The 26,624-nt window shown below is 40.9% G+C and overlaps 1 protein-coding gene across 3 annotated transcripts; it reads right to left on the reverse strand.

Moving 5' to 3' along the window:
• Positions 1-127: 127 nt before the first annotated feature.
• Positions 128-26,616, reverse strand: golga3 (golgin A3; the record flags this gene model as incomplete). Of its 3 annotated transcripts, none has more annotated exons than XM_080432363.1 (23): positions 128-2,740; positions 3,025-3,179; positions 3,551-3,715; positions 4,296-4,418; positions 5,389-5,521; positions 5,995-6,134; positions 6,318-6,434; positions 6,943-7,140; positions 7,420-7,563; positions 7,806-8,022; positions 9,199-9,293; positions 10,384-10,647; positions 10,912-10,989; positions 11,181-11,549; positions 12,153-12,314; positions 14,378-14,515; positions 15,030-15,232; positions 16,567-16,873; positions 18,127-18,235; positions 19,139-19,884; positions 20,898-21,004; positions 23,711-23,875; positions 26,454-26,616. In XM_080432363.1, 23 exons carry the CDS (start codon positions 26,614-26,616, stop codon positions 2,542-2,544), a joined length of 4,497 nt encoding a protein of 1,498 aa, XP_080288489.1. In that variant the 3' UTR covers positions 128-2,541. The 3 variants fall into 3 exon arrangements, with proteins under 3 accessions (XP_080288489.1, XP_080288488.1, XP_080288487.1); XM_080432362.1 differs by having other exon boundaries at positions 23,612-23,875; XM_080432361.1 differs by having other exon boundaries at positions 23,585-23,875.
• Positions 26,617-26,624: the final 8 nt, after the last annotated feature.

Here is a 26,624-nt window from a genome sequence, read left to right on the forward strand (position 1 = left end):
GACTAGAGAGAGTAAAAATGTCAAATAAAATAAAATTCTAAAAACTACATGTGCCCCCTAGGGTTAAAGCATCTTCTAAAGTAATAGTGATGTGTAAATATTTACATAACAAAACACACGCACTGGCTGATGAATAGTGCAATTTTATGAGATACATACAACGCCATCTCCCATTATAAACGTTAAACATCGGAATGAATAACTTCCAACCATAGCAGATTAAAAGATCGAACAGCAAATACAGCAAGGTTTATGCATATAGAGCTCATGCTCCCCGTCACACTTATCAAGTACTGGTAGCTTATTACAGTGAAAGTAATTTGGAAGATGCATCTTGTCTAAATGAAGTCCCCAAAACACAGTTCAGAACACAGTATATTGGTATGTTTGTGATTACCAGTCCCAGACAGAGCACTCTTCTCCCTTATATGTATGCTGTCCCTTTGGAATTGCACGAGCATACAGTGTTGTTAAAAATAGTCAAGACAAGCAAGGTATTTAAATGTACAACGGCCCTTGCAGCACAATTGCATGTGCTGCAAGCTGCTGTCAGATGAACCAACTACATTTGTAAGTCTGCAGTTCTGTAGCAATTAGTTTACTTTGATGTACAGGTTGCTTTTGACAGTGTTGTAATTTATCCTCTTTATACAGTTAAACTATCAATAAATGCATTTACAGTCATAGAAAAAAAAGGCAAAAACAATTATGTTCATATATTAACCTCTGCAAAACGTACATTTTTTCCCTTTGACAATGAACAAAATGATTAGAAGGGGGCATTTTCTTCAAGTATGAAGTAATGGTAATCAGAAAAAAATGATTAAAGGTTTGATTACATCTGATTGCAAATCACTGAAAACTATAGTAACATTTTTGCTTCTTAAAACTCTGTCCCAGTTCTGCAAACTCTTTTTGCATCTTGTATGTCAGTTGATGCAGCCCAAATCTATATATATATATAAATTACAATAAACCATTCCATATGAGCTTGTAACCATAACCATTATTACAATAGACATATATTACATCTTGCACACGCTCAGTCAGTAGAAATAACGTTCAAACCGTTTAGTCCTTTTACACCATAGCAAAGATTCCTTAAGGCCTTTTCATGTTATACACATTACAGTCCAAGCCAGACAACAAACTTCCATTCATAATTGAGAAAACGTTTCCATAGAGTTAAACAACCCACCATGGTATGGTTAAATGCAAGCATAAGAAAACAAACACTAAATTTCCACAAGAGGCAATAAAAAGCAGACCACTAGTGAGCATGACAATATTGAAATCCATAGAAAACAAATCATGTTTCATTGCAAATTGCTAGAATGAAAAGCAGAGGCATAATTGACCACTTCGGTAAATCACAGAATTAATGACATACCTCCTACATAGTCAAGAAATTGACAGTGGGGAGGGAATACTGCGCGTAATAAAGCCAGACATTTTCTACCAGCCTGAAAGCAATTCATGTAATATTACCTGCGAGATCAATTAGTAATTTGTAGTAAGCAAAACACCATTATCCAACTGCAGACCAACTGCTGCAATGGAAATGGTTTTACAACCAGGCTTTAATTACATCAGCATGGGGCACCTCTCATAGGGACTAATATTAGAGGTTGTAACACAGGTCCCTCAATGAATTGTTTGGATTAGTTACCAATGGTTACCATGGGACATGCAACCATGTTTGAGTGACACAAAATATAAACATGACATCACCACCTCGTCCTCTTTGTCATCCATTTTCACTTTCTAATAGTACAACTTTAACGCCCGATCACTGAGCAGAATTTCTAACTTCTTTTTAACAACTAACTTCTCTGTTAGTTGAGCCACAAAGCAATTACAAAATTATTGTAATGAGGCTTTTTGCAACAACAATACGCAAATTACAACATAAGGCCATAGAACTTCATACTATTAGATCTCAATATCCATCAGACAAACATGTCACCATCGGATATCTGTCAATATCTGACATACTGTATGGTGCAATTTGGTGGTTTAAGATCAATGAGTTTACGATCTAGGCTTTTATTGTGCCCCCCCAACAATGGTGGTAGACCAATTCTTTGAAAATAACATAACACTCTCAATTATACAATGAAAACTGGGTGCTGGATCCTTAAAGTAGTAAATAATGAAAAAGAAAGACTATCACAGCACTCCAAATGGACTTACTTGCCACAAATTGCTGTCCTAGTCTTTCTTTTTCTTTATGAAACGGTGACATTTTTCCATTACTGAATTGTAAATAAATAAAACATAACGAGCAGCGTCACAAAAACAGAAAAAATAATAATAATCAAAATAAAGAATAAAGCTATGGTATATAACTTATTACTTTGCGTCAGCACTCTTGTGCTAACTAGAGAATGCCAAATGTTGGCAGCAATTGTTAAGAAAAGAAAGAAAATAAGGATAATAATAATAATAAAGGGCTAAGGTGGCTTTCTATTTTTTTAAAAGTGCCCTTGTGGATAAAACTCCACTCTCTGTCCGTTGGCCTGAGAAAAAAATGTTTCTGCATTACGATGGCTGTGCCTCCTCTTTTGCCGAGTTGTTATTCTCCACCACATTGTTGTTTAGCAGTGTTGATGATTTGGAGACATCATCCCTCTCGCCCAGTCGCACTAGCTCCTCCTCCACGCTGGTCAGTGAACTCATGGACTCATGTACCGTGACAGTATGTTCTTCCATCTGCTTTTGAAGGCTGTCCATCTCCTCCCTAAATAACAAAATAATAATAATAAATTCAATACAGTCCATTGTGATGAACAACAACTTACTAGACTATTTGAATGTGATATTCCATACTGTGGTATTGGGATATCAAAAGTTTTCTGGTTATCGTGATGTTTATTTCTCCCCACATTGCCCAGCCCTACCAGTCCCTGCTTTCTGCCCGACAAGACCCAACATGCTGTGACCCTGACTTCGATCAAGCAGGTATAGAAACTGAAAAGATAATGTAAATGAAAGACTCTGTAGCAGGGGGGGGGGGCGTCTTACTTGAGCTGCCGTAGACAATTGTGCAGGTTATTGAGGGGTTCCTTGTTGACAGAGGCTGAAGGTTTCAGCAGCTCATCCAGCAAGGACGCAGGCACAGGGCAGTCAGGGATCTTTACCGGCGTCACAGGGTTGGATGGGTTCCCCTCCATTCGCTGCTGCTCCATTAAAAACATACACGACAGATAGCGGTTTTTTTTACTTATTATATTATACTTATAATGAAGTATTCAAGTTGGGCAAACACATGCCCTGAAAAGGTGTTCCTGAGGCCAGGCTGCTGGTTTTAATGTCAGGACCAAAAGTCAATGAAAAAACTTTCTTAACCCTCAACCACCATCACCAGTTGAACCTGTGGAGTTGCTCGTCAATCAAACAATATTGGTTGCACCTTGCAGCTCAAATGCGTGAATATGTGCAACATAAGCAGGCCATTGCTGTAAAACAGCATGCATGCTTAGTATATTAAACTTGCTTAAATCAAAAATGTATAAATAAATATGTAAATAATAAATAAATGCCGACTTGCCTTCCTCAGCCGATTCTGTTTGAGGTCCTGTTTCAGTTGCTGGTTCTGCAGCAGTACCGTCTTCATGCTGTTCCTCAGCTCGCCCACCTTGGCCTGCAGCATGAACTTGTCCTTCCTAGTGCCGTTCAACTCCTCCTGGACAGACTCCAGCTCTACCTTAATAATCTGAGACAGACACATCTCTGATATAGAACCCAGTTTGCACCAACTTACTACACCACTGCACACTACACCTGGGGCACAACAATTGCGTTTATCTTTTTAAAATTAAAAACATTTAAAAGATAGAATCAAAATAGACCAGAGTGAGTAAAGTGTAAATTGATTTCTCATTAAAATAAAACCAAGGACCCAAAGACATACAATAAAAGATAAGATTAATTAAAAAAGTGAAATAAAAAATACACAACATAAATCATTCCAAATGGGATAACATTTTGTAATCTGGAAGTAGAACCCGCACACGACAAAATGTACACACCTTTATTGATCAAATATGTGAACATCTCAATTAAAACAATCATATCCGATCAATGAAGAAGTCTAAATTATACATTGTGTGCACGTTCTATTTCTAAATCATGCACTGCACGATATTGCGCATAGTTAATCCTCCGCATAAACATTAAAGGGGCAATAGACAACATTCAGCCACTAGATGTTGCTAGGGGGGATTATATTTAATTATAAAAAATATATTTATGCATAGAAAATATGTATTTTAAAAATGCATAATATATTATACCTGTAGAGCTGTGTGTGTGTTGTCCAGCTCTCTGTGGTGACACTGATCCATCATCTCCAGCTGCTGTTTCTGGGTCTCGATCTCCCTCTGTCTCTGCTCTACCTCCCACTTCAAGTCCTCCACCTGCCGGACAGAGTGTTTGTCACAGAGCTAGACATCAGGCAAGAAACTTGTTTCAGGATTACATTTCAAGCACATTTAAAGTGCATAGTCTTAAAAAAATATATAATAATAATTGAAGGGTGATTTCCCCCTTCTGCACCACTTGGCCAGCAAATCGACATCTTATTCAAAAGCCACACCTTTGTGAGAGCATGGAAAAAACATTATAGTCATTACTGAAACCATCCAGGCAGTTATAGTGCTAGCTGTAAAGCTCTTTGAGATGCATTCTATGTATGAAACGGCTAAAATAGTTGTTTTTTTTAAATCATTACTAGTAGGAATATTAGTAATACTAGAAGTTAGGGTTGGGGAAAAAAAGAAAGGCAACACACTCAAAACTGTGAGATAATTTCACCAAAATGTACAATCTGAAATGCAAGATTGTGACACATGCTCATCTGAAACATTTGTCCATTTAAAAAGCATGGCATCTTTGAGCCTCTTAACTTGCAGTGACAGTTAAGTAGCCAGTTCCTCCTCAAGTTAAGTTATGCTAATTTAATTTGCAACAGTACAAAAAAAACATTCTGTGAAGCCAAAACTTTACATTCAGTGCTATAGTTACTACAGGTCATTGTTTTTATTAGCCCTGCTCATGATACACACAGTGTCTTGTAGCGCTCCATCTCCCTCATCTATCTATACATGTGATGTTCCCAGCTCAAACCTTAGTTGTACTTTGTGAGCTTAAGATCTGCTCATTTCGGTGTACCACACAATACAATGCGTTACAGAATAGTGAGCATGTAGATCTGCCATTTTCAGTGTGCAACACCAGCATGCAACTAAGAATATATCAAGCTTAATCAATTTACCTATAAGATTTGATAAGTCACTCAGATTCAGATTTGATACATGGATTTGGATCCAGACTCAGATTCTACAAAATGCCTTCAAACCCCAACCCTACCAGAAGTACTATCACTACCTCTTGGTTGGTGAGGGGCTGTTTGGACAGCTCCTCATCCAGTTGTTTCTGGAGGGCTTGGAGCTGGAAGTGAGCCTCAGACAGTTCTTCCTGGAACCTAGACACCTCCTGAGAATGCTGCTCATCCTGAGTCCTGCAGGGAGACACACACCAAACAGTAGATGCAATTATAATGACAAAATTCGAAAAACTTAACTGGGTTCCTTGATTTAGTCATTTTGCCCCCTCTGGCAGCAAGAAGTATTGCAAATGATTTTCTCAGACTAAAACTCAGACCAAATAGGCTTGTGCATGTTGACCATGTTTATGGAGCATGGAACAAAAATATTTCTACAAGTCAAATTGATTTAATTCAATTACCACAAAGCTATTCCCAAATGCAAAAGTGAAAATAAAATGTCTGTTCCTTAAAGAGGGAAGTGGAAACTTGTTGTAGACGTGGCAAACATCATAATTTATGGATCCACACAGCAATCCTTTCTGGAAAATGACAGAATCTTTCCAGGGCCTTTTATCAGTGCTTCCACTAAGCCATCACAATAAAATGAAACCATACAAACATGAACTACCCAGATCCCTGTAAGCAAATTGGAAATGTGAACATACTGTAGTTTTTTTGCTTCATTGTGCAGGGCTTTCACCATCTCTTCTTTGGTCTGCAGGTCTTTCTTGATCTCACACAGCTCCAGCATTGCTGCCCTGTAGTGTCTTCTGTTGTGGGCGGCTTCAGCCTTTGCTGCTGCCACCTAGAGGACACAACACGCCATTATACCATTGAAGAGTTCAAAGGAGCACTGGGGTAAGAATCTTGTAATAAGAGCCCAGAGCCCAAAAAATAAATTAGCACAAAATAAATAATAAAATGATGTAACTAAAAACTCTGTAAAAGTAAAATGTCTAAAAATATCATAATTAAACTGATCCGTTACCTGTTCTTTGAGGTCCTTGACTTTGGCTTTCTCCTTTTCCAAGGCAAGCTGCAGAGACTGAACCACCTGTTTCATCTGGTTATCCTCTTCCTCTTTGCGTTTCAACACAGCTTGAACCTGAAGAGAAAGGTTAGAAAGGTAACAGTGAGTGGGTACTAGAAAAGGGAGAAACATACTATTCACAATTCCATAAATGTGGTGGTACTGTGACAAGAGCTGGTACAGAGAACTTTCATCAACAGATGAAACCTAAACCAGATTCAGATGCAGAGCTTTGCAATGTACATAATTGGTTGAGATAGAGGGGCCGTTTACAGAATTACATTTTCTTCCTGTATTTGAAGATTTATATCATTATGTTTTAATGTGATATATGATGATAGTGGCTGGATATGATCATCATGTCAGCTCACTGGCTACGGTCATTGAGTGAAGAATAATCCTCCAACAATATGTGCAAACTTTTTGTACAATCTAAACATTTCAAGATCTAATGCTACCTAAAATATTCAACTTCCATATCATCATTGTAGACTAGCATCTTCAACCAGACAGTGTTTTATCCTATACTTTATCTCATATCACAATTTGCTAAAAACTTAACTTTTCAACTTATAAAATGTACCTGCAAGTTGAGTTGGACAAGATCTGCCTCTCGCTTAGCTAAGGCTGTCTCCAGAATGTTTGTGTGCTCCCGCAGTGTATTGTGGGATTGCCCCAGTCCGGCCAGTTTCCCCTTTTCGTGCTCCAGCTCTAGGGCAAGCTTTTTGTTGGCATCCTCCAACTTCCGAATGCGCCTCTTGAAGCACCGGGCTTCCTGAAGCTGTGAAATAATTTGGTAATGGTTAATTCTGTACAACGGTATGTGAATGGATAAATAACATAAGTTTAAGTCTGCTGCATGTTGCGATCAGGATTAAAAAGCAGTGGGAAGGAATAAAACATAAATTAACAGTTGTATGTAGGCAAAAAAACAACACAAAAACCAATACAGAGACAACCAGATAGGCAAACTAAGACAAGGACAGACAGAATGCAAGATAGAAATGGATTGAATCCTCATGTAGCAATTATTTTGGTGATGTATAAATTCATTCCACACCTCGTCCTCCAGCTCCATGACCTTCTCCTGAAACTCTTCCAGCTCTGTGGAGGTGAGGGTGATCACCTCCTGAAGCTCCTTCTCCAGCATGGCCTTACTGCGGCTCACAGCCTGGAGATCAGCCTGCAGGGCCTCCATCTTATCCTGGACAATAGACAAGCACATACAGGGTTTCAAAAGGCTAATTCAAACACCATTCAGACAGCCTCAATGTTAAGAGTCAGAGTTACTCCAGCATTTCCGTTTCAGTATAGTATATTACAATCCAATAGTCAGTGAATAGTAATTTGGAGGTCATTTTCAAGCACTATACGTTACAGCACATTTTATACACAGAGAAACTCAAAGTGTCTTTCAGGAAATACATAAAGGGCCCTCTCTGTTACCTGTTGAGCCTGGTTGTTCCCTCCATCTGAGACCTGGGCCTTGAGTTTGACCAGCTCTGCCTCTGTGGTCTCCTTGTCTGTCAGGGCCTCCTGGAGCCTCCTACTAAGGATGCCCACCGCATTCTCATAGGCCTTGTGTTTGGCCCTCACGTCCTTCTGGGCGCTGGTCAAATCGGTCCCCAGACGCTTCATTCGTACCTTCTGCTCTGAGATGGCTCTGTTTGAAAGCAGAAGAGCACTGATTAGTGCTTCTACGTCTTATCTTGCCTGGACTGCACCAACACAGAGTAAATAAGGTGGTTGAGTGGAGTGATAACAACGCTCTTATCATTAACACAAAAAAGACAGAAGAGATTGTTTTTGGGGCACCACTGGAGATACACAGATCCTCCCATCACTATCCATCGTGAACAGATCAACCAGGTATGTTCGTATACATACCTAGTAATAGACCATCTTTTGTCATGGAAAGACCAGATTGAATCAGTGGGTAAGAAGACAAAGCAAAGAATCTATTTCCTTCGCCGTCTGAGATCTTTTGGTGCTAGTAGACAGATTCTTCTTTTGTTTTTCACTTCTGTTATTATGAGTGTTCTTCAGTACTGTAGTACCACCTGGTATGGATGTCTGTCTGTAGCCTTAAAGTCACAACTGCTGCAGCAACTGAACATTTGTTCAAAGATTGTTGGACAACCACTTCAGAGGCTATATACATCTACGTATAATAACAGTATGCTAAGGTTGGCAAGGAATATCACTTCAAACACTAGCCATGTTTTGTATGGAGAATATAGGTTGCTGCCTTCAGGAAGGAGATACGGTGTTCCAACATACAATAAGGTCAAACTGAAGAGGTCCTTTGTCCATCAGACGACATCGAGGCTTAATCAGGAGTTTAGGCCAGGGGTAGGCTGAGTGGTGGACATTGCTCTTATCTTTATGTCTTTATGTATGTATTTTAGTTTTTTGTTTTTGTGTCATGTCAAATGTGTGTACTGTTTATGTGTTGCATACATGGCTGCTGGGTCGCAAGACAAATTTCAGTGTGAACTGACAATAAAGTATTATCGTATCGTATCTTGTGTGAGTTTTATCTATTGGCATCACTTTCTTCCCAGTTGTTTTTTAAGTAGTTTGTTACTTGGTCTGGTAGTCATCTTCTTACAAATCTAACCAATTTTAAGCATGCGTCTCATAATGTTATTAGTGCTCATTGATGTGCTTTATTTTCATGACAAACATTATTGCTGAAGAGTAGATATCAATATGTTAGGCATCTCTATTGGGATGAAAACAAACCAAACTCTGTAAAACTGAAATATTCTGCATGGATCAGGCTGGGTTTGGGAACAATTCTAGTTGCCAAAAAAAGTCCATGGCGCCTGTGACTCACTTTTTGGCATCAGCTTGCATTTGCTCCACCTGCTTCCTCAATCCCTCGTTCTCTTCAGTCACGGCTGCTAGCTGGCTCTGGTCAAACTGTACAGTCTAGGGAGAGGAACCAAATCCAACAAACCACATCACACCACACTCCATACAAAATGGCAGATACAAATCTAAACACAATGCAAAAGTGCATACCAGTATATGCACAGTGAGGCTAAAGTGTAAATATGCACAGTGATAGGTGTGTCTATCCATGTCCTGTACCGTACTACTATAGTGACAGAAAGGTCCTGTTGTCAGTACATAATGTCATGAGTTTGTCTACACCAATGAGTAAAATAGCTACACTTGCACTTTGGTTGTACTCAATATTTTAAATATTAAACACTAACCTTCCAAAATGGACGAATACTTTGGAACATAAAAGCGTTGCAAATTTAATTCAGTGCTATCCTACACACAGGAAATGAGATTTGGGCAAGAATTTAGGTTGGATAATACCAATAATTTATTATTTATAGGCCTGATAATGTGAGTGAGAAAATAGTTTGCAAACATTAGATCTAAAAACAAATGTTTTTTGTGATCATTATATGAATTTAATTTGTCTTATGCTGCATTTTAGGCCACTGTATGTTATCTACACCTAGTCCTTAGATGCAGCAGTCACATAACTCCTGCTGATCAATCAAGTTAATCTCATCTTATACAGTATAGATGCGGGTTTCAGGCTGTAAACAATAACACTGCTGTCCTGAAATTCAAATTTTGGGAACTTCCTGTTTGTAACCAAGGCTATGTACAGTAAAGAAGAAACGGTCTGATACGTATAAATAAATGTGATATGTCTACTCTTCTATAATTTTCCTGAATCGTAGAAATAAAGATAGTGTTTATTCACATGCCTCCCATTGAGTTCAAGGCATTAAATAAACATTTCGGCTGCAGTTTGCCTCCAAGTACGGAGAAAGAAGGCTTATAATGAATACTGTGACCCCTCTCCTTCTTTAAATATACTCTTTGTTTGTAAACCATTGCCCAGGGAAATAAACTACTAGTTAGCTAACGAGAAAGCGTACAAAATAATCTCCATACGATGTTTTAATTCATTATTATTATGCTTTAAATTTGCTAGTGGTAATGTTAACGGCTGACAGGACAAGGATTTCCTAACATTGAAAACATTCTATACCTGTAACTGGGTCTCCAGTTGGTCCCTCTCCTTCTGCACACCTTGCAGGTGAGCCTCCAGGCTGTTCATCTGCCCCTGGACCCTCACCACCTCCTTCTGCAGGCGTGCTTGTTCTAGCTCAGCTTTCTCCTTCTCTCCCTGGATGTTCAGCACCTCCTCTTTCAGCTGTTTCACCTCTGCCAGCAGACGTTTCTTGGAGGACTTCAGCTCGCTGATCAGCTGCTCCTTTGAGCTGGCATCTCGCCGGTAGGCTTCAACCATTACCTTTGGTGGACCAAAAAAAAGTATTTTATTTGAAGCACATCAGTCTTTTATCAAAAATAGTTTAACTGTTTAAATTTTAGTGTTGAACACTCAACAATTAAAAATATATATATTGTATAAGTTTTGACAGAAACAGACATCAAAACAAACATTTTCCATCAAAAGTAAGAAGAAAAACAAATTGTCACCTGTGACAATCAAAGATGGGGTTTTATAGCGGAAAGGGATGTGAACACCATCTTCCTGATGGACATGCAATCTTACCTTTTGCTGTTGGAACTGCTCTTTTAATTTCTGTGCTTGTTTCTTTAGGGAATTGTTTTCCTTTTGTAGTGTTTCAATCTAAAAACAAAGCAAAAACCAGTGGTCATTTTTTACATTTTCTCCTGTAATTGACTTAATAAATTGTAAATACTGGGTCCACACAGCAATATTGACAACAAAGTCAAACGAAATAAAACAAAAATGAATCCCCGTTATAATACAATTATGATTCATTAATGACCCTCTTGGCACCTCCACCTGTTGCTGACCTGTGAAGCTTTGACCTGGACTTCCTGTTTTAGTTGGTCAAGGACGTCCGCTGCCACCAGCACACCCTCGCTCAGCCGCTCTGCCCCCTCGTCCAGCTGACTTTTATCGGCACGGGCGGCTTGCAGTGCCACCTCCAGGACGATCTTCTCATTCTGGAGGAACTGAATGGTGTCGTCTTTAGCACCGCCATCTGTCTGCAGTTCACCGAGTTGGGTTTCCAGCTCCAGGTAGCGGGCCTCCAGCTGGTTGATGGACTGCTCTTTGGTTTGAAGGCTCTCCTGAGTGCTGGTCAACTGGCGCATCAGGTCCAGGTGTTCCCTCTGCAGGGACTCCAGCTGCAAGTCCTTCTGAGAGAGGGTCAACTTCATCTGGGAGAAGCAGACCAAGGAAATATAATTTAGAATAGAATAGCAAAGCATTCTATGGTGAAGTATTGTATAGCATAAATCCAAACAGAATAGCAAACAATAAAATGTTACCGCCTATAATGCCGCTACCAACTGTATTTAACCCATTGATACCTGGAACGCATCTGTGTCACTTTAGATTTCTTTAGGCTATTCAAAAATAGCAGATCTACAAGCTCATAGCGCGGCACCGAGTGCCGCGCTATGAACTTGTAGATCTGCTATTTTTGAAAAATCGAGGTTAGGATTTAGAAGACATTTCTAGAATCTTCTCAGGTCTTAATGGGTTAATGTGACAATAAACACCACTGAATGTTAACCACACCAAAACCCAAGCCTAAACATAACCACTTCCATCACGTGTCTTATGGAAGATGCTCCCGGCACGACCCTTAGTCTCCACCCCGTTTATGCTACATTAGTTTATGCCCGGAGGTGGCTCCGTTTCATGGTATCATACACGTCCTCTGTGCCTCTGTGATTGGTCTACTTTCGAGGGGACCGACACGCGTTGATACAGAAAAACCTTTGGCAGAGGTGAAGGAAATGAGCATGATTGATTACCTGCTCTAGTTCCCTCTCCAGGGAGCTGGCTGTGTTGGCCAGTTTCAGTAAACGATCACGCTCGTCCTCAAACTCCTCCAGTTTATGTTGCAGGTCATCCTCCACCATAGTCTTTGCATCCTGAATCTGCTGGTAAGCTGCCTCCTGGGTCAGCATGTCAGCCTACAGCATCGACAAGGAAATTCAGAAAGTGAACACATTGGAAAAAAAAACAACTAGACTCTTGCAGTGCCACGCCATAAAAATACACCGTTTTTATTAACTAGGCTATAAGATGCAACATTTTACATTTTAGAATTTTGGAATCGGAACGTTGCTGGTTCGATCCCCGGCTACCCCTGTGTTAGTGTGGAAGTGTCCTTGAGCAAGACACTGACCCCCTAACTGCTCCCGATGAGCAGGACGCCTTGCATGTTTCCTCTGCCGTCGGTGTGTGAATTGGTGAATGAAATGCACATAGTACAGTGCTTCGGAGATAAATACACCAGTGGCCTTGCGGTTAGAGTATCTGCCCTGAGATTGGGAGGTCGGGTTCGATCCCCGGCCGGGTCATACCAAAGACTATTATAAAAATGGGACTCGGTGCCTCCCTGCTTGGCACTCGGCATCAAGGGTTGGATTGGGGGTAAGTCCCTGTGACATACTAGCATCATGTGACAAGTCATATCTTGCACCGATCAACACCACATGTTATGTACACTAACAGTAGGTCAACTTAGAATCTTCATGCATTTTTTTATGCCTCCATCAGCAACAGCAGAGACATTATGTTCAGGAACGCATTGAGGGAATTTCATGACATTGGGCACAAATGACCACTTAAGAGTCCGTGATGAACTGATCGACTGATAGAAGTAGGTGGTCAAAGCTCAAGATCACTGTGACCTGATGTCTGTCCCGTTCTTTTAAATGCGATATTTCAGGACGCCTTGAGGGAATTGCATGACATTTGGCACAAATGTCCACTTGGACTCAAAGATCAACTTAAAAAAGGTCAAGGTCACTGTGATCTGTCCCAACTGTGTGGACGCGATGTCTCAGGAATGTTTGAGGGAATTCCATGACATTTGGCAGAAACGTCCACTGGATAAACTGATTAAATGGTCACAAAACATAACCATCCCTTCAAAGTCTCCATTCATAAAGTCTTCATTTCACTACAGTGCCAATATATTACCGACAAACAAATAAGCATAACTTGCTGGAATGGCAATGGGAGAGAACGTTTTCTTTTGACATGCACTCTTTGGCAGTAAAAGTGCTGGTAATGCCTGATATGCGACCGTTTTCATTTGTTGATTTTCTAATGGTATAGTACTTTATAATCGCGCCAGAGGTGACTGTAAGCACGTAAGACTGTAACTTTAACCCATCGAAAGAGCTGAGGATAAGCAAGCAGGTTCCTCAAATATTTTCTCTCTCTCTCAATCATTCATTATCACTGGGTGTTGACAGGTAGAGTTGTCAGTTCTGTTCTAAAATCTCATGTCCAAGACGACATATCTTGAAATGTCAACTTAATTGCTTGTTCTTTATTTAAACGGCCACTTATTAAATCATATTAAAGACAGCTGTGTTGCAGTGTCGCGCCTTGCGACTCAGCGTGAACATTGTGCCACTCACTCTTTTCTCTCTCTGAGAGAGTGAGATTCTCACCAACCCTCTCCCTATAACAGAGCTAGTTTTACTTAACTTGTAGTTGGACAAGCCATCCCCATGCGACATAATATGCATTCTCTGACTTATGTCAACATTGCTTTGAAGCATTTTTGTCACTGAACAGAGTTTTGGCTACAGGTACAGGCAGCACGTCACACGCTCTCTCTCTCTAGCTATTAACTTAAAGCATGCTGGCTCTATCCAAAGTGACGATCGTTCTCTTTGTTAACGTCATCACGCTATGCCAGTACTTTGATTTCAAGCATTTTCACTATAGGGACATTTTTATTCCGCCAATAAATGCCAGAAATATTACTAGGAAGCTTGCCGAAAGTTTTCGAACACCAAAACTGCCCCATACAAGATCACATGATGAGAACCACATGGGAACAACACCATTATTAGACCCAGTCTTGTTATTAATGGCTTACATGCCATTCTAAAAGTTGGAGCAACTTCTAAATGAATACAGTGAATATATAATATTCTTTTAACTTGAATATGTCAAGTCAAAAGAATATTTTAACTTGATGATGCTCTTATTCAGACACAAGAGGGCTCTATACCTCAATGCTCTGCAGCTGGACAGCAATGCGTTCCTTTTCCTTAATGGAGCGGTGTTGTGTGTCATTCAGCTGATGGGACAGAGTCACATTCTCCAACTTCAGGTGTTCCAGAGTACCCATCTGGTTCATCTGTCCAGCCTGGAAAAACAAACAAAGAAAATGCATGTCAACTTTATTGAAATGCCATTAGAAGTCATTGTTTACATCTCTAGAGTATGCATTTACCCGATGTAAATAAACAGTTGACTATGATCTTTCACAGCAACAACCTGTCTCACACTCAACACAACTTACAATTGGGAGCTGCCCAGTACAACCATAGTCTTTCTTGCCTGAATAATAATTGTGTGTGCAACTGTGCCCATTACTGTGCCCACTCAGTTTTTCCCAGCTGGTCAGGAGGACCAAAACTGGTAACCTTCCAGTTGTCCACTTCACTTGGCTACTGTGAATGGGGCCTTATGTCTTATGAGTAAATCTGAAAGCAGAATGCATACCCAATGAGAGAAAATGTTCAATAATAATGTATTTCATTTATAATGCAAAATCTAAAAGTGCTACAAGAAACAGACAAAAAAAGCAACAAAAAAAAGACGCTACAAGATATAAAAAACTATTCTGAAATTCTATGCTTTCACAACAGTAACCTCACCTGCATGTTAGCCATTTCGCCCTGCAGCCGAACCCGTGCCTCCTGTGCCAGCGCCAACTGCTGCTGGTACCACTGTCGGACCTGCTGCAGTGAGTCAATCTCAGCCTGGGCCGTTTTCAGCCGGCTCTGCAGGGTGTTGCGCTCCAACTGGACCTGCTGGAGTTGTCCCTGGAGCCCACCCATCTGCTGACGCAGCTCCTGGACTGTAACAGCGGAAGACCAGAAACACAAGACATTAGGTCAAACACACAGTCCAAAACCAAGGAACACTAATACTACTAATACAATGACGACGACTACTACTCATGTTCATGTTCACTTGCCCCAATAATAGAAATCATGCAACGAACGGTGTGCATGTATTGGGGGGGCTTGTATACTTGTAGTGTCAGAACACAAACCACTCACTCAACTACAGACGAAATAATATTTGAGGGGCGAAAAATCATCACTGCTCACTTTGCCGTCAGACAGAGCTCTGAACAGAGCACGAGGACGTTTAATTGTGTTTATGGGGAGATGTAGCATGTTGTGTGAATAGTGAACAAACAAAAGGTTGATTCCAGTCTCTAAAAAACATTCCAGAAACTGCAAAAACGACTTGCCCATCCAGGCAACCATAAAGCAAACTGCACTGACCCCAATATCATTTTTACTTGCCCCAGGCAATCAGGCAACTATGGGCGTCAGATATATTCATGGCTAAATACAATGTTCATACCTTGTTTTATTATTGTTTTACAATATACTGTAACAGATCTAATCCAACTCTAGCATTAGTTGCTAGATTAGGATTCTGTTAGCAAAACAAGTTAGCGGCACTACGTGGCATATTATGCGTGGTACAGTATACTATTATTATTGTCACAGCTAGGGGGTTGATGGGTAGATTGCATCATAATGAAGAACATCCCATAGCCATGGCAATATTCAAGATATACCACATTTTCTCAGGTCATAAGTTCATTAAGTAGCCTGGAGCTTACCGGTACTTATGTTAGTTCATGTGTCGATACAGTCATGCATCAATGTCACAAGACAAATCGCTTAGCAGCCTGTCAGCCACTCTAACCGATTCTGATCCAGACAATGGGTGCATTCAGCAAATGGACAGCGGTTAGCATTGGTAATGAAGAGGTACCTCACCATGTTGTACTGACTGTACTAAAGCAAACATGTTAATGCCTATTCCTCTGGGACAAGCTAGCTAGCTTATTTGTGGTTGTAAAGTATTAAATTATTGACATAACACTAGTTGTTAATGCTAGACTGCCACCTGTTAAATGTTACATCATAACTCCTTGATGAAGCCCTGCATGGGCAGATGTTGTTTGATTAAAATAATAAAGAAAAGACGGGAGAGCAACCCATTGTGTGCGGACTTCCTTTTTCTTCACTTGATAATTTTTGGCTCCAGCACCGTGTTTAAATAAACTGTGGGGATGTGCATATCCTACTCCTTTTTTTACACCGTAACTCCCATAAGCCAAAATTACATCAGCTGTTGTGGGGGTTAAGTGGCGTCTCCATCACTCACCAGCGGTCTCCCTGGTGGACATAGACTGCTGCATTTCCTCCACCTTCCCCATCAACCGGCTGTACTGCTCCTCGGCCACCTGCAGGTCATTGCCGAGGGAGGCCAGGCTGGCGTTCTTGCTCTCCAGGCTGCCTTGCAGCTCCACCATGGCCTTCTCCAGTTGGCCGCAGTTCTTTCTCAGAGAGCCCACCTCTGCGGTGAGGGCGCTCTGCTTCTCCTGGCCGGCCCTGGCCTGCTCCTCCTGAGCCCGCAGCTGGGCGTTCACAGTGGCCAGCTGAGCCTGCAGCTCTGTCTTCTCCTTGAGTGCCTGAACGCAAAGCAGGGTTCGGTATGGTCAGAAACACTACTTTTAAAAAAAAGAAGGGGAAATGTCACACAGTCCATTTTTTAATAGCGGAAAGTACTGCTTCTTGTCCCAGCTTTGAAAAATATTGCGGTCTGTAAAATCAAAACCTTGTCCGTAGAAAAACACAGACCACTTGAACCGCTAGTCCTCTCGGTGTTGGGAGTTGAGAGCAAAACTCTTAGATATATCAACGTTGTTTTTGTGGAGCAGTTTTAACTAGGTTTTTAGTAAAGCACCAGTATTTATAAAAGGGAGACGTGCCAACTGTAAACCATGGACTGAACTAACTTTAGTCAACACCAAGTATGACTTCACTTTACTGTGTCATTGGTGATTTTTATAATAATTTTCAAGTATCTTTCTTAATACCGAATGCTCATAATAGATTAAAAAACTCCAAATACAGAGAGGACCAGTGATGGAAGTGGTCTGTTTTCTGACTTTTTTTCACAGACAAGGAACAGGCATGTATAGTCTAGTTGCAGACTAAAGATTTGTGACAAGCCGAGTTGCCAACTTATAACAAGTTGCAACAGATTCCCCAAAACGGTGGTTTGCAACATCATAAAACCGGACAGTCCACATCCATGTGCCGAGCTGCAACCGGTTGCCATTTCCACTGCAACGATACTGTCACAGTACCTCCAGGATAGGGGATATTAACAACAGGCAGAGGGGCCGTCCCTACTGGACAGCGACAATCCACATCAAGGCGAGACATCAAAGAGACAGTTTACCGTTTCCACAGCACATCAACCTAATATAATAAGAAATATTAAATAGATAAATAGGCTTAAGCTCTCCCTCCTTTTTCTCATTTGCACACTCTTTTTCTCTCCCTCCCTCTCACAGGCAGGGGGTTCAGTAAAAAAAAAAGAAAAACTGACTCACGCTTGACAGTGTACGTTTGTGTGGGTGTGACAGAGAGAGAGAGCAAGACAACATGTTGTAAAGTTACAATGGCAGATTAGTGTGGACAATTTGTTTGTGATCAGAAATGTTTGCCACTTGTTGCTTAAGATTGAACAAGTTTAATTATTTGCGATTCAATGAGCCAGCCGGCATGCGCCGACCTGCAACAGGGTAATTCAGACCGCCGCAATCGTTTTGTAGTGACGCAAATCTTTAGTCTGCACTAGGCTAAACAGTACTTTACACTATTACAAATTGTCTGTGTGACAGTAGGCTTTTCACTATTAAAGCTGCTCTTTCACCTGATTGGCCTCAGATGACAGTGACTCCAGCTGGCCCTCCAGTCTCATCTTCTCCTTCATCACCTGAAGCATTTCATCATGGCCCATCACTGAACTCTCCAAAGAAATACTGGAGGAATCAGAACCAGTCAATGTCACAAACATCATTATCAATATTATAATATTAGCAATATTGCATCTCCTAGGAACAACAAAGACATGATCAATAATATATTAAAAAATGTGTTATCTATGAAGTCATCAAAGAAAAGCCTACAATAATAATGCCTAGGACTGAATGACACACACACACACACACACACACACACACACACACACACACACACACACACACGATTGCAAGTACTGCTTTACAAAAAATGTAAAATATCACGATTAATATTTTTCATGACTAATCTTAAAAGTCTAGTAAATCTAGTCCATCTGACAAATAACAATTACATTTTAGTCTGATTTATTGACACAGCAAATGGCCATTCAGCGATGAGCCCCCAAAGAAGGGGGCTAGGGTAGGCAAAGTTAATTACTATTATTGTGTTTATCATGGACTTTAGCTTGGGTTGATTGCTGAGTAACTGAATATAATGTCATGTTGAGTCAGAGTATTGAAGAACTGCTGTACTTCCCCCTCTAAAATCATCTTAATTATTGCTAGAGTGCTCCTTCCTTCCAAATGGAGCAACTGCAGGTAAAAGATGTATATATCTATCTGGTGAAATTATGTAAATCATGTTTGTTTTTTTTGCATTAATATTGCAAGAAAACTAAAATATCGCAGTCAAAATTTGACCAATATCATCAAGCCTATTGCAAGCAAATGCATACTGAATATTACTTCAGTGTGTAAACAACTATTGGTTAAGATCACATTAGAAAAACTTTAGACAAGTCAATGATTAGATTCTAATGAATTCTGAACAGTTAAAAATAATGAATGAACAGACAGACAGAACAGAATACAGCAGGACAAAGACCACATTTATGTAATAATATCTTCTATGTCGATCCAAACCTGCTAGAGAAGCTGTCTCTTCGGCTGCGCGGCTCAGAGGTTCCCTCCCTTGCCTGTTCGAGCTCCAGCAGCTGCTGCTCATCGCTGGCTGCCTGGAGGACCTGCCGTAGGGAGGGGAACTGGCCCATGGCCTCAGGGGCGATATCTCTGCCCTCCACCGTGTAGTGTGCCCCCCTCTGCCTGCCCACCACAGCGGACAGCATGCCGTACGTCCCCCGCGTGGACACGCTGCTGTAGGATGAGCTGTCACTGTCGTCGCCATCGTTTCCCAGCCTGGCACCCGACTCACTGCCGTCAATCTCTGACGCGTTATCGCCAGAAATCTGGAGCGGGGCAACACTGAGCTGACCCTCGACCTCAGAGGAGCAGACATCTGACGTTACGCTGACCTCGGACAGGGTGGACACAGAGCTGAGGGTGGACTGGAAAGAGGCCCGACCGCCATCTGACGCCATCATCATCCTCCCATCTTCCCCGCCTCCACCTCCCCCACCGTTCTCTGCAGACTTGTAATCGGCTAGGGAGTGGATCTTACTCGAGCGGGGCGAGCGGGATTTCTTGTCTTTGGAAGGGGGGATGCCTGGGCCCAGGCTGCCCAGTTTGGGCCCCCGGGGAACACTGGTCCTCATAAAGGAGTACTCTGTGGTCATGCTGGTCGTGTTGGCCCGTGGCAGAGCTTCTGGGTGCAGCATCAACTCTGGGTCCAGAGTGCTGAACAACCGGCTCTTTGGGACGGTGCGGTGAGACTGGGCAATGGAAAAGGATGACAGGTGAAGGAAGAGCATAAATTACAATATAATGTACCTTTGTTTCTCCCCTTTTGACATTTGGCTCTTACCTTTTCTAAGCTTGTTAGCATTAATGAGGAGTTTCAATGCTCTTTTCTATATAATATGGTACTGCTGTCCTGTCCGGCTCTCCCTTATAATAGATCCTTACCCTCAAATTCACTAACCTATAAACCAGAGGTTCTCAACCTTTTCAGGCCGTGACCCACCAAAATAATCATATTTGAACTGGGGACCCCCCACCCTGATAAGCACTTGGAAAGCAAGAGATGAGACATTCAATTTTGTTTAACTCGGTTTCACAGATAAATATTGTGAAAATAGCCGATCTACAAGCTCACAAGGCCTTAGGGAGTTGTTGTGAGCTTGTAGATCGGCTGTAGATCGAATGTAATGTAATGTAATGTAATGTAGATCGGCTATTTTCAATTTTGCTCTTATTATTTGACAATTTGGCCAATGTTTCACCAGCTTTTATAATTAGTTGATTATTTTTGATGCAGTAATGGTCTTCTTTTTTTTTTATACTGAGATATTAAAAAGGTCCTTAAATTGTTACTTCACTGTCACCTGGGAACCCCCCCTAAATCATGTGGGGACCCTCCTGGGGGTCCCGACCCACGGGTTGAGAACCACTGCTATAAACAAACAATAATGTGCTTTACACATATTGGTAATAAAATTTCTTAGCATTACTGACTGAAGATTTAAGCCAGGGGTGTTTACTTTTGGAGAACTGAATGGAAACAATTCCCAAGCTGCTTTACCCAAGTAATATGATGCTTTAGCCAGGGGGATTCTACTCAACCAGACAGCTTTATTTGTTCTATTTATATCTTTTCAAGATTCAAGATTCTTAAGTCTTAAGCCAGCTGTGAACCCAAGCAGCTGTGATCATGTGGCCCCATGCATGCTAGACATTCTTTGCTGCTGCAATGACCTGATGCCTGGTCAAGACTGCATCCACTCACCTTATGCCTCTGCACCCTGTACTGTTTGAGCTGCTCCTCTAGGCGCCGACGAGCGTCCAGACGAATCTTTTCCTCATTCTCCATTTCCAACGAAGGTTCTTTGTTGGCTACAGGGGAAAGATTTTTAGAACAAAACAGAGGAATCTTCCATCTTGGACCGTAGATATAGGGCTGCACAATGACGGCTGACAGTCACAGTTATGCCAAATACTATGCTACTGTGAATGCAATTACACTCAGTGGCCAATTTACGTATGTACACCTATTGTTTGATATAAACAACCTACTCCTCCAAATAGAGAGTGATGTGGCTGCAACTATGTATATAATAGTTTTATGCAGAAAGGCCAAGAGGTTAAGTTACACTTCCACTAACATCAGAATGAGCAAGCCACATGATTTAACTGACTTTGAGTGTACAATTGCAACCAATTTGTTCCATTTGTACACTCCGAGTTAAATTAACACTGTGGATCTTACAGATGGGTCCCAGAGATTAAAAAGGTTGATAGTCAATGCTGTACAGTTTGCTGAGAATGAATAAACCAACATCGAGTCACCCTCTTAACACATTAACTGCCAGAATTATTTTCATATTTTTTAGCCAGTGCCAGAGTTTTTCATTGAAAAGAAAAAAGTACTCAGGAGCCGAAATACAGACCTTTTAAGTTTTAAGTTAACAAGGAAGTGGATAGGAGTCTAGATCTTCAACTAATCATATCTCCTTGGCCTTTGGGTGAAATTGGAAAAAAAAAACATTAAAAAAAAAATCACTTCACGTAGATCTACGCGATTGGCACGTGGCGGCTTTAAAGCGGTTCGCGTAGATCTACGTGATTGGCAGTCAATGTGTTAATGAGAGGTTAGAGGAGAACCGTCAGTCTCGTTGAAGCTAACAGGAGGGCCATGATATGACGCTTGGGTGCTGAGTAGCCGAGTAAGCAGACACCAGCTCAAGAGGACAACTCACTCTCAGTACAAGAGAGGGGTGCAGGAGGGCATTTCTGACTCATCGAACTCATCAAACCTTACAAAGGACGGGGGAAAAGATCAGGGTCCTTCCTACCCAACTAGTAATCAGTAGTTGAGGTGTGTACCTAATAAAATGGCCACAGAGTGTATTATAATATATAATGTTGATGACTAGTCTTTACAATTTGATGATCAAAAAACACCATTGTAGTTTTACATCTATATAAACTTTGCAGATAATTTAAAAAATAGAAAAATTAAATGACATATTTCTGAATTCTATGTAATAAATCTGACAACTAAAATTGATATCCAAAGAAATATGCCAATTGTGCAGCCCCCAAAACATTCCAGGCACTTAATATCATCCAAGTTCCAGATTTATCGGATAGGAAAAGATCCAACGATCTTGCTAAGAATAGGCCTAGATCAGGCACAACCATAATGTGGACACACAAATGTATAACTGTGTTTTTACATCAAGAGTGAAGCTGCATGCAACCCAGCCCTCAAACAGCCACTAAAGATAATTTGTCATTCATCTTTTTATGAAGTTCTGTGGGTTAGAGCCAGGGCAGGAAACTAACTTTTTACCGAGAGGCCACAGTGGCTAATAAGCCATACATTTTATTTGGAACTTTCACTATTTTACCAGCCAGACAAGACTTTCAGCTTAGCGAGAGAAACAAAACTCCAAATGAAGGTTATTATCTCCAAACAGGCTGGTAGGGTAAAAGATCTTATCTATGGGACAACATGGTGTTAATTTCTAGCCCTGGGTCCCTTAACCAGTTAAGATTAAAAAAGGGAGTGTCAGCCAACCTGGTTAATTTGCACACAACAGACACCTGTCACTGAATGTTTGGAGTAGAGAGTGATTACAAGGACACACCAACATTGAAAGAGTAACGATAAAAGAAAACATTACAGACTCCTCCTCCCTAATCTGATTTGTAGAGGAATCTAACCACCACTGCATAAAACTTTAGCATTTCCTTTGTTTAGGAATAATGTTAAGTCTTTCCATTATGTTGTCATTCCTTCAACATGGTGACATGTCCCTTATAACCAGTAGAATCCACCATTACATTCTGTGACATTTGTGTTAGCAATCTTGGCCTCAACCAGGTGCCAGTCTGTACAAGAAGTTACAATGAGAACGTATTGACAACAGCAACACATTAAACATAAAGTGGATCCGTCTTGACTATGTGGGAATCTTTGTGTAATAATTAACATGCACCATTAAGCCAATAGTGGTCATAGCATAGTATTAAGTCTATCACAACAACTCAAATTGACCAAACCACAACCACAGCTATCGGAAACAGGCTTGAAAACATCACATTTAACGAGGGACAAAATATTGATAATCTAGTTATTCAAGATATTGAAACACCACCAGAACACAACATCACACAGGGATTAGTTCTAAAAAAAAACACAGCCATTAGTCCAGCTACTATTCCAAACAAAGCACCACGTCCCACACCGACGCCTAATCAAGCAATGAAACACCTCAGGGAGTTGGACATACAGCACAAAGCAGGCTCAAACAAGTAAAGCTGAATCCATCTGGTCAGAGAATGCACAGGCGATGGGTGTTTTAAAAAAAAAGACCGTACACATCAGCCATTAAAGACATCCAACAGCAAAAGGGGGGTTAAATACACAATATTTGGGGACTCATTATAAATCAGGGTTTTTATGCTTACACAGTTCAGTCTCCTGCATAGGCATACTTATTCTGAGCGATAGCAACGCGTCACTCTTGTGACCCGTGCCCTCAGCACTAGCTTCCTCAGACTTCTCTAGCATCATGGGAGGGAAAGCAGCCACACCTGGGAGGGAGCGCTCTTGGCTCAGAGACTGGACAGGGACAGGGGTGCTGGTGCTCCGGGGAGGGGCAGGCAGAAGCAAGGGGCCATTCAGGTGACCGTCCCCCGCACCGCCCGGGCGATCCACTGCACCGTCTCCATTTGGCACCACATCTCGATCAACAGGACCTGAAAGGAGAGGAATTTGAGTTTCTGTTCTCTGAGGTTAGGTTAACCTACTTGGTACCATGGTAACTAATGTAGTATGAAACTAAGTCATGGTTAACCATATCCAGGATAACTCAGCTTTCATGAAACCGATTCATGGCTAAGCTAAAATAAATTCATCCAGGATAACTGATCAATCCTGGGTTAATCTGCTATCTAGGTTTCGTGAAACGAGACCCTGGCATCCTATAGTGTGTATTGTTTCAATGTACATTTTATAGATTTTTTATATTATACTGTTTAGACTGATGATAGGTTCTGGTTTACCTATGATCTTAGATTACTATTTCTATGCATTTGACTATTACCTCGTGTTGGTTTTAAAGGCATTTCCTCTCAAAAAAACTAAACAATTGGAAGAATGGGGGTTAACAAAGGACTGTGTCTGCTTAGGAGGTTTAACAGTATTGTTTGGGTTTACATTTCACTGCACAATAAAAAAGGAAAGTGATATGCTTAACATTAAAGTAAAACATTCAGGATCCTGTTAGCATGGCTGCAAAGCTCTTGTCATGTTCTTGGTAAACTGGTCAAACAACTTTGTCAAGCTACAATGGATATTCTGTGTAAGCAGGAAAGGGTGGTTGGCGACAATTCAGTAGCCACGTGTCCCTATAGTTGGTCCTGTTCTCAATGTCAAGGTGCTGAATTACCAGGGCTTACTCCCGATGTAAACAATTTCAAATGCAAATGGTACATGTAGCGAAAACCATGTAATCATATGAACAGTGGAGTGCAACCACTTTAATAGGGCATATAGCCTAATCCTAAAAATGAACTCCAGATACTACTGAGAAAACTGAAAAAGAGTTATGTGACAGATGACGGCTTTCAATAATTTCCACATGCCTATATTTTTAGGACTACGATATGATTCTTTTCCTGAACATGGATCTTGGAATAGTGGGGCAGATGAAGTTAAAAAAAGTCAGTAGGTTAGGGACAGTCTCAGACCAACAATTTATGCTAATTGGTTAGGTAAGGCCTGGGCTTGGAAAAAGAAAACGAATACAAGTGCAAGCACTGAACGAGCGTTTGAAGTTGATGACAGACAAACAAGCTTCAAAATCAATATATCCATAAGCATGAGTAGCAGCTCGCAACAACCCAAAAAAGCCCTGTACAGTCAGTGCAAGCCACATAGTATGTTGTCTTTGCCATTTTTCTGTTAATAATGTTGTGGTGTTCTATTTCAAACTCTGGTCAGTGAAATCTATGCATAAATGGAAATAGAATTACCAATTGTGCACCCTTTGTTAAGCTACTGAAACTGTGAAGGAGAGAGAGATAATAAGAGCGAGTTTTATTAACTACTTAACATTAACATAACAGAGCAGGGAATGTCGGGTGTGCATGCTGCCTGCAATTTGTGACAGAGATGCTCCATCACAAATAAACTCACACAGAGAACCGGTGTCTGGCATGAGAAATGTATTAAATGCAACACATGACAAGCATGATGTGACACATCATCAACTATTCTCTCTCTCGCTCATTCCATTGTGGCATGTGATTTGAGCCACCGCCTACATAACTTGGGCAGCCTTTTCTGGCAACAACATACTTTTGTTTTGTTTTGGGGGTTTTGGTTGGCCTCAATACTTTATATGTTGACTGAGCTCTGGCTTCAACTCACTTGGATCGGTTGGAGTTTAAATTTTCGGACTCATTGAGAAGTCTACCACAAAGGTTAAAGGAGAAAAAGAAAGAAATCTCCCTCCTTTAACAGTTGGTGCTAATTCTGGAGGCACTAGGCTACAATTGTTCAGATGCCAATTGACTAGTTGGTAGTTGTAGTAGATTAGTTGAACTGGGCAACTGTGTGCACGGGGTCAAGTGCACGAATGTTGCAGAAAAAGAACAAAGGTGCAGAGACATCTTTCTCTGATTAAGAGTAGACTCCACACTCCTGTCATTGCACTAATCTGTGTGACCACTGAAACAGGTCACATGGGATAGTTGTGAAATTAAAAAAATACAAAGACAAAAGAAAGGTGATGTGTTGTGATATCTATTGGTTAAAATAAGTGTTAAATAGCTCTATATTCCTAAAGCAATCATTGCTATAGAGTGTTTGTTCATTAACAGGGTTCTCCACCTTCCTCCAACCCTTTAGTAAACAGAACATATATTTTCAGGTCGGAATACCTATTTTATCCGATCAGGAGAGAGAACTCGTACAGGATACAGAATAAACAAGTAAAATTGGAAGTGAAGGGTAAAAAGAGCAGACAAAAAATGGAACTGGAAAACTAAAACTAAGAATAAATTATCTTAATGGGGTTCGCTCTTCTGATTGGTATCCCGAATCTTTCTGTTCACTGAAGAGCTGGAGAGATGGGGTGACCCATGTTATTCGAAACTCAATAGCAATGACCCTAACCCTTATTTATGACCTATTATATGTGAACTCATCCACTTTCTAGCTGTGGAGCTGTGTTATAACAACGCTGGTAGTGGTTATTTACACATTTTACATCTGCAAGAAACTAGACTATAAAGAAAGCAACCCAGTCAAACAAACAGAATCAACACTAACCATTATGAACATCTTCTGCTGCTGTAGGTGTCATCTTCTCCAGCCCTGGTTTCAACGGAGTTCCACTGTCCACAATACCCGCTTCAACCTCTTTGGATTTTACAACCACGTCTTGTTGTTGAGCCTGCATTTCAATTGCTCCTTCTGTGTGGTGGTTATCCATTTCAGTTG

This window comes from Gymnoscopelus braueri (genome assembly GCF_963280865.1).
Source record: "Gymnoscopelus braueri genome assembly, chromosome: 7".
In the NCBI taxonomy this organism is placed as follows: Eukaryota; Metazoa; Chordata; class Actinopteri; order Myctophiformes; family Myctophidae; genus Gymnoscopelus; species Gymnoscopelus braueri.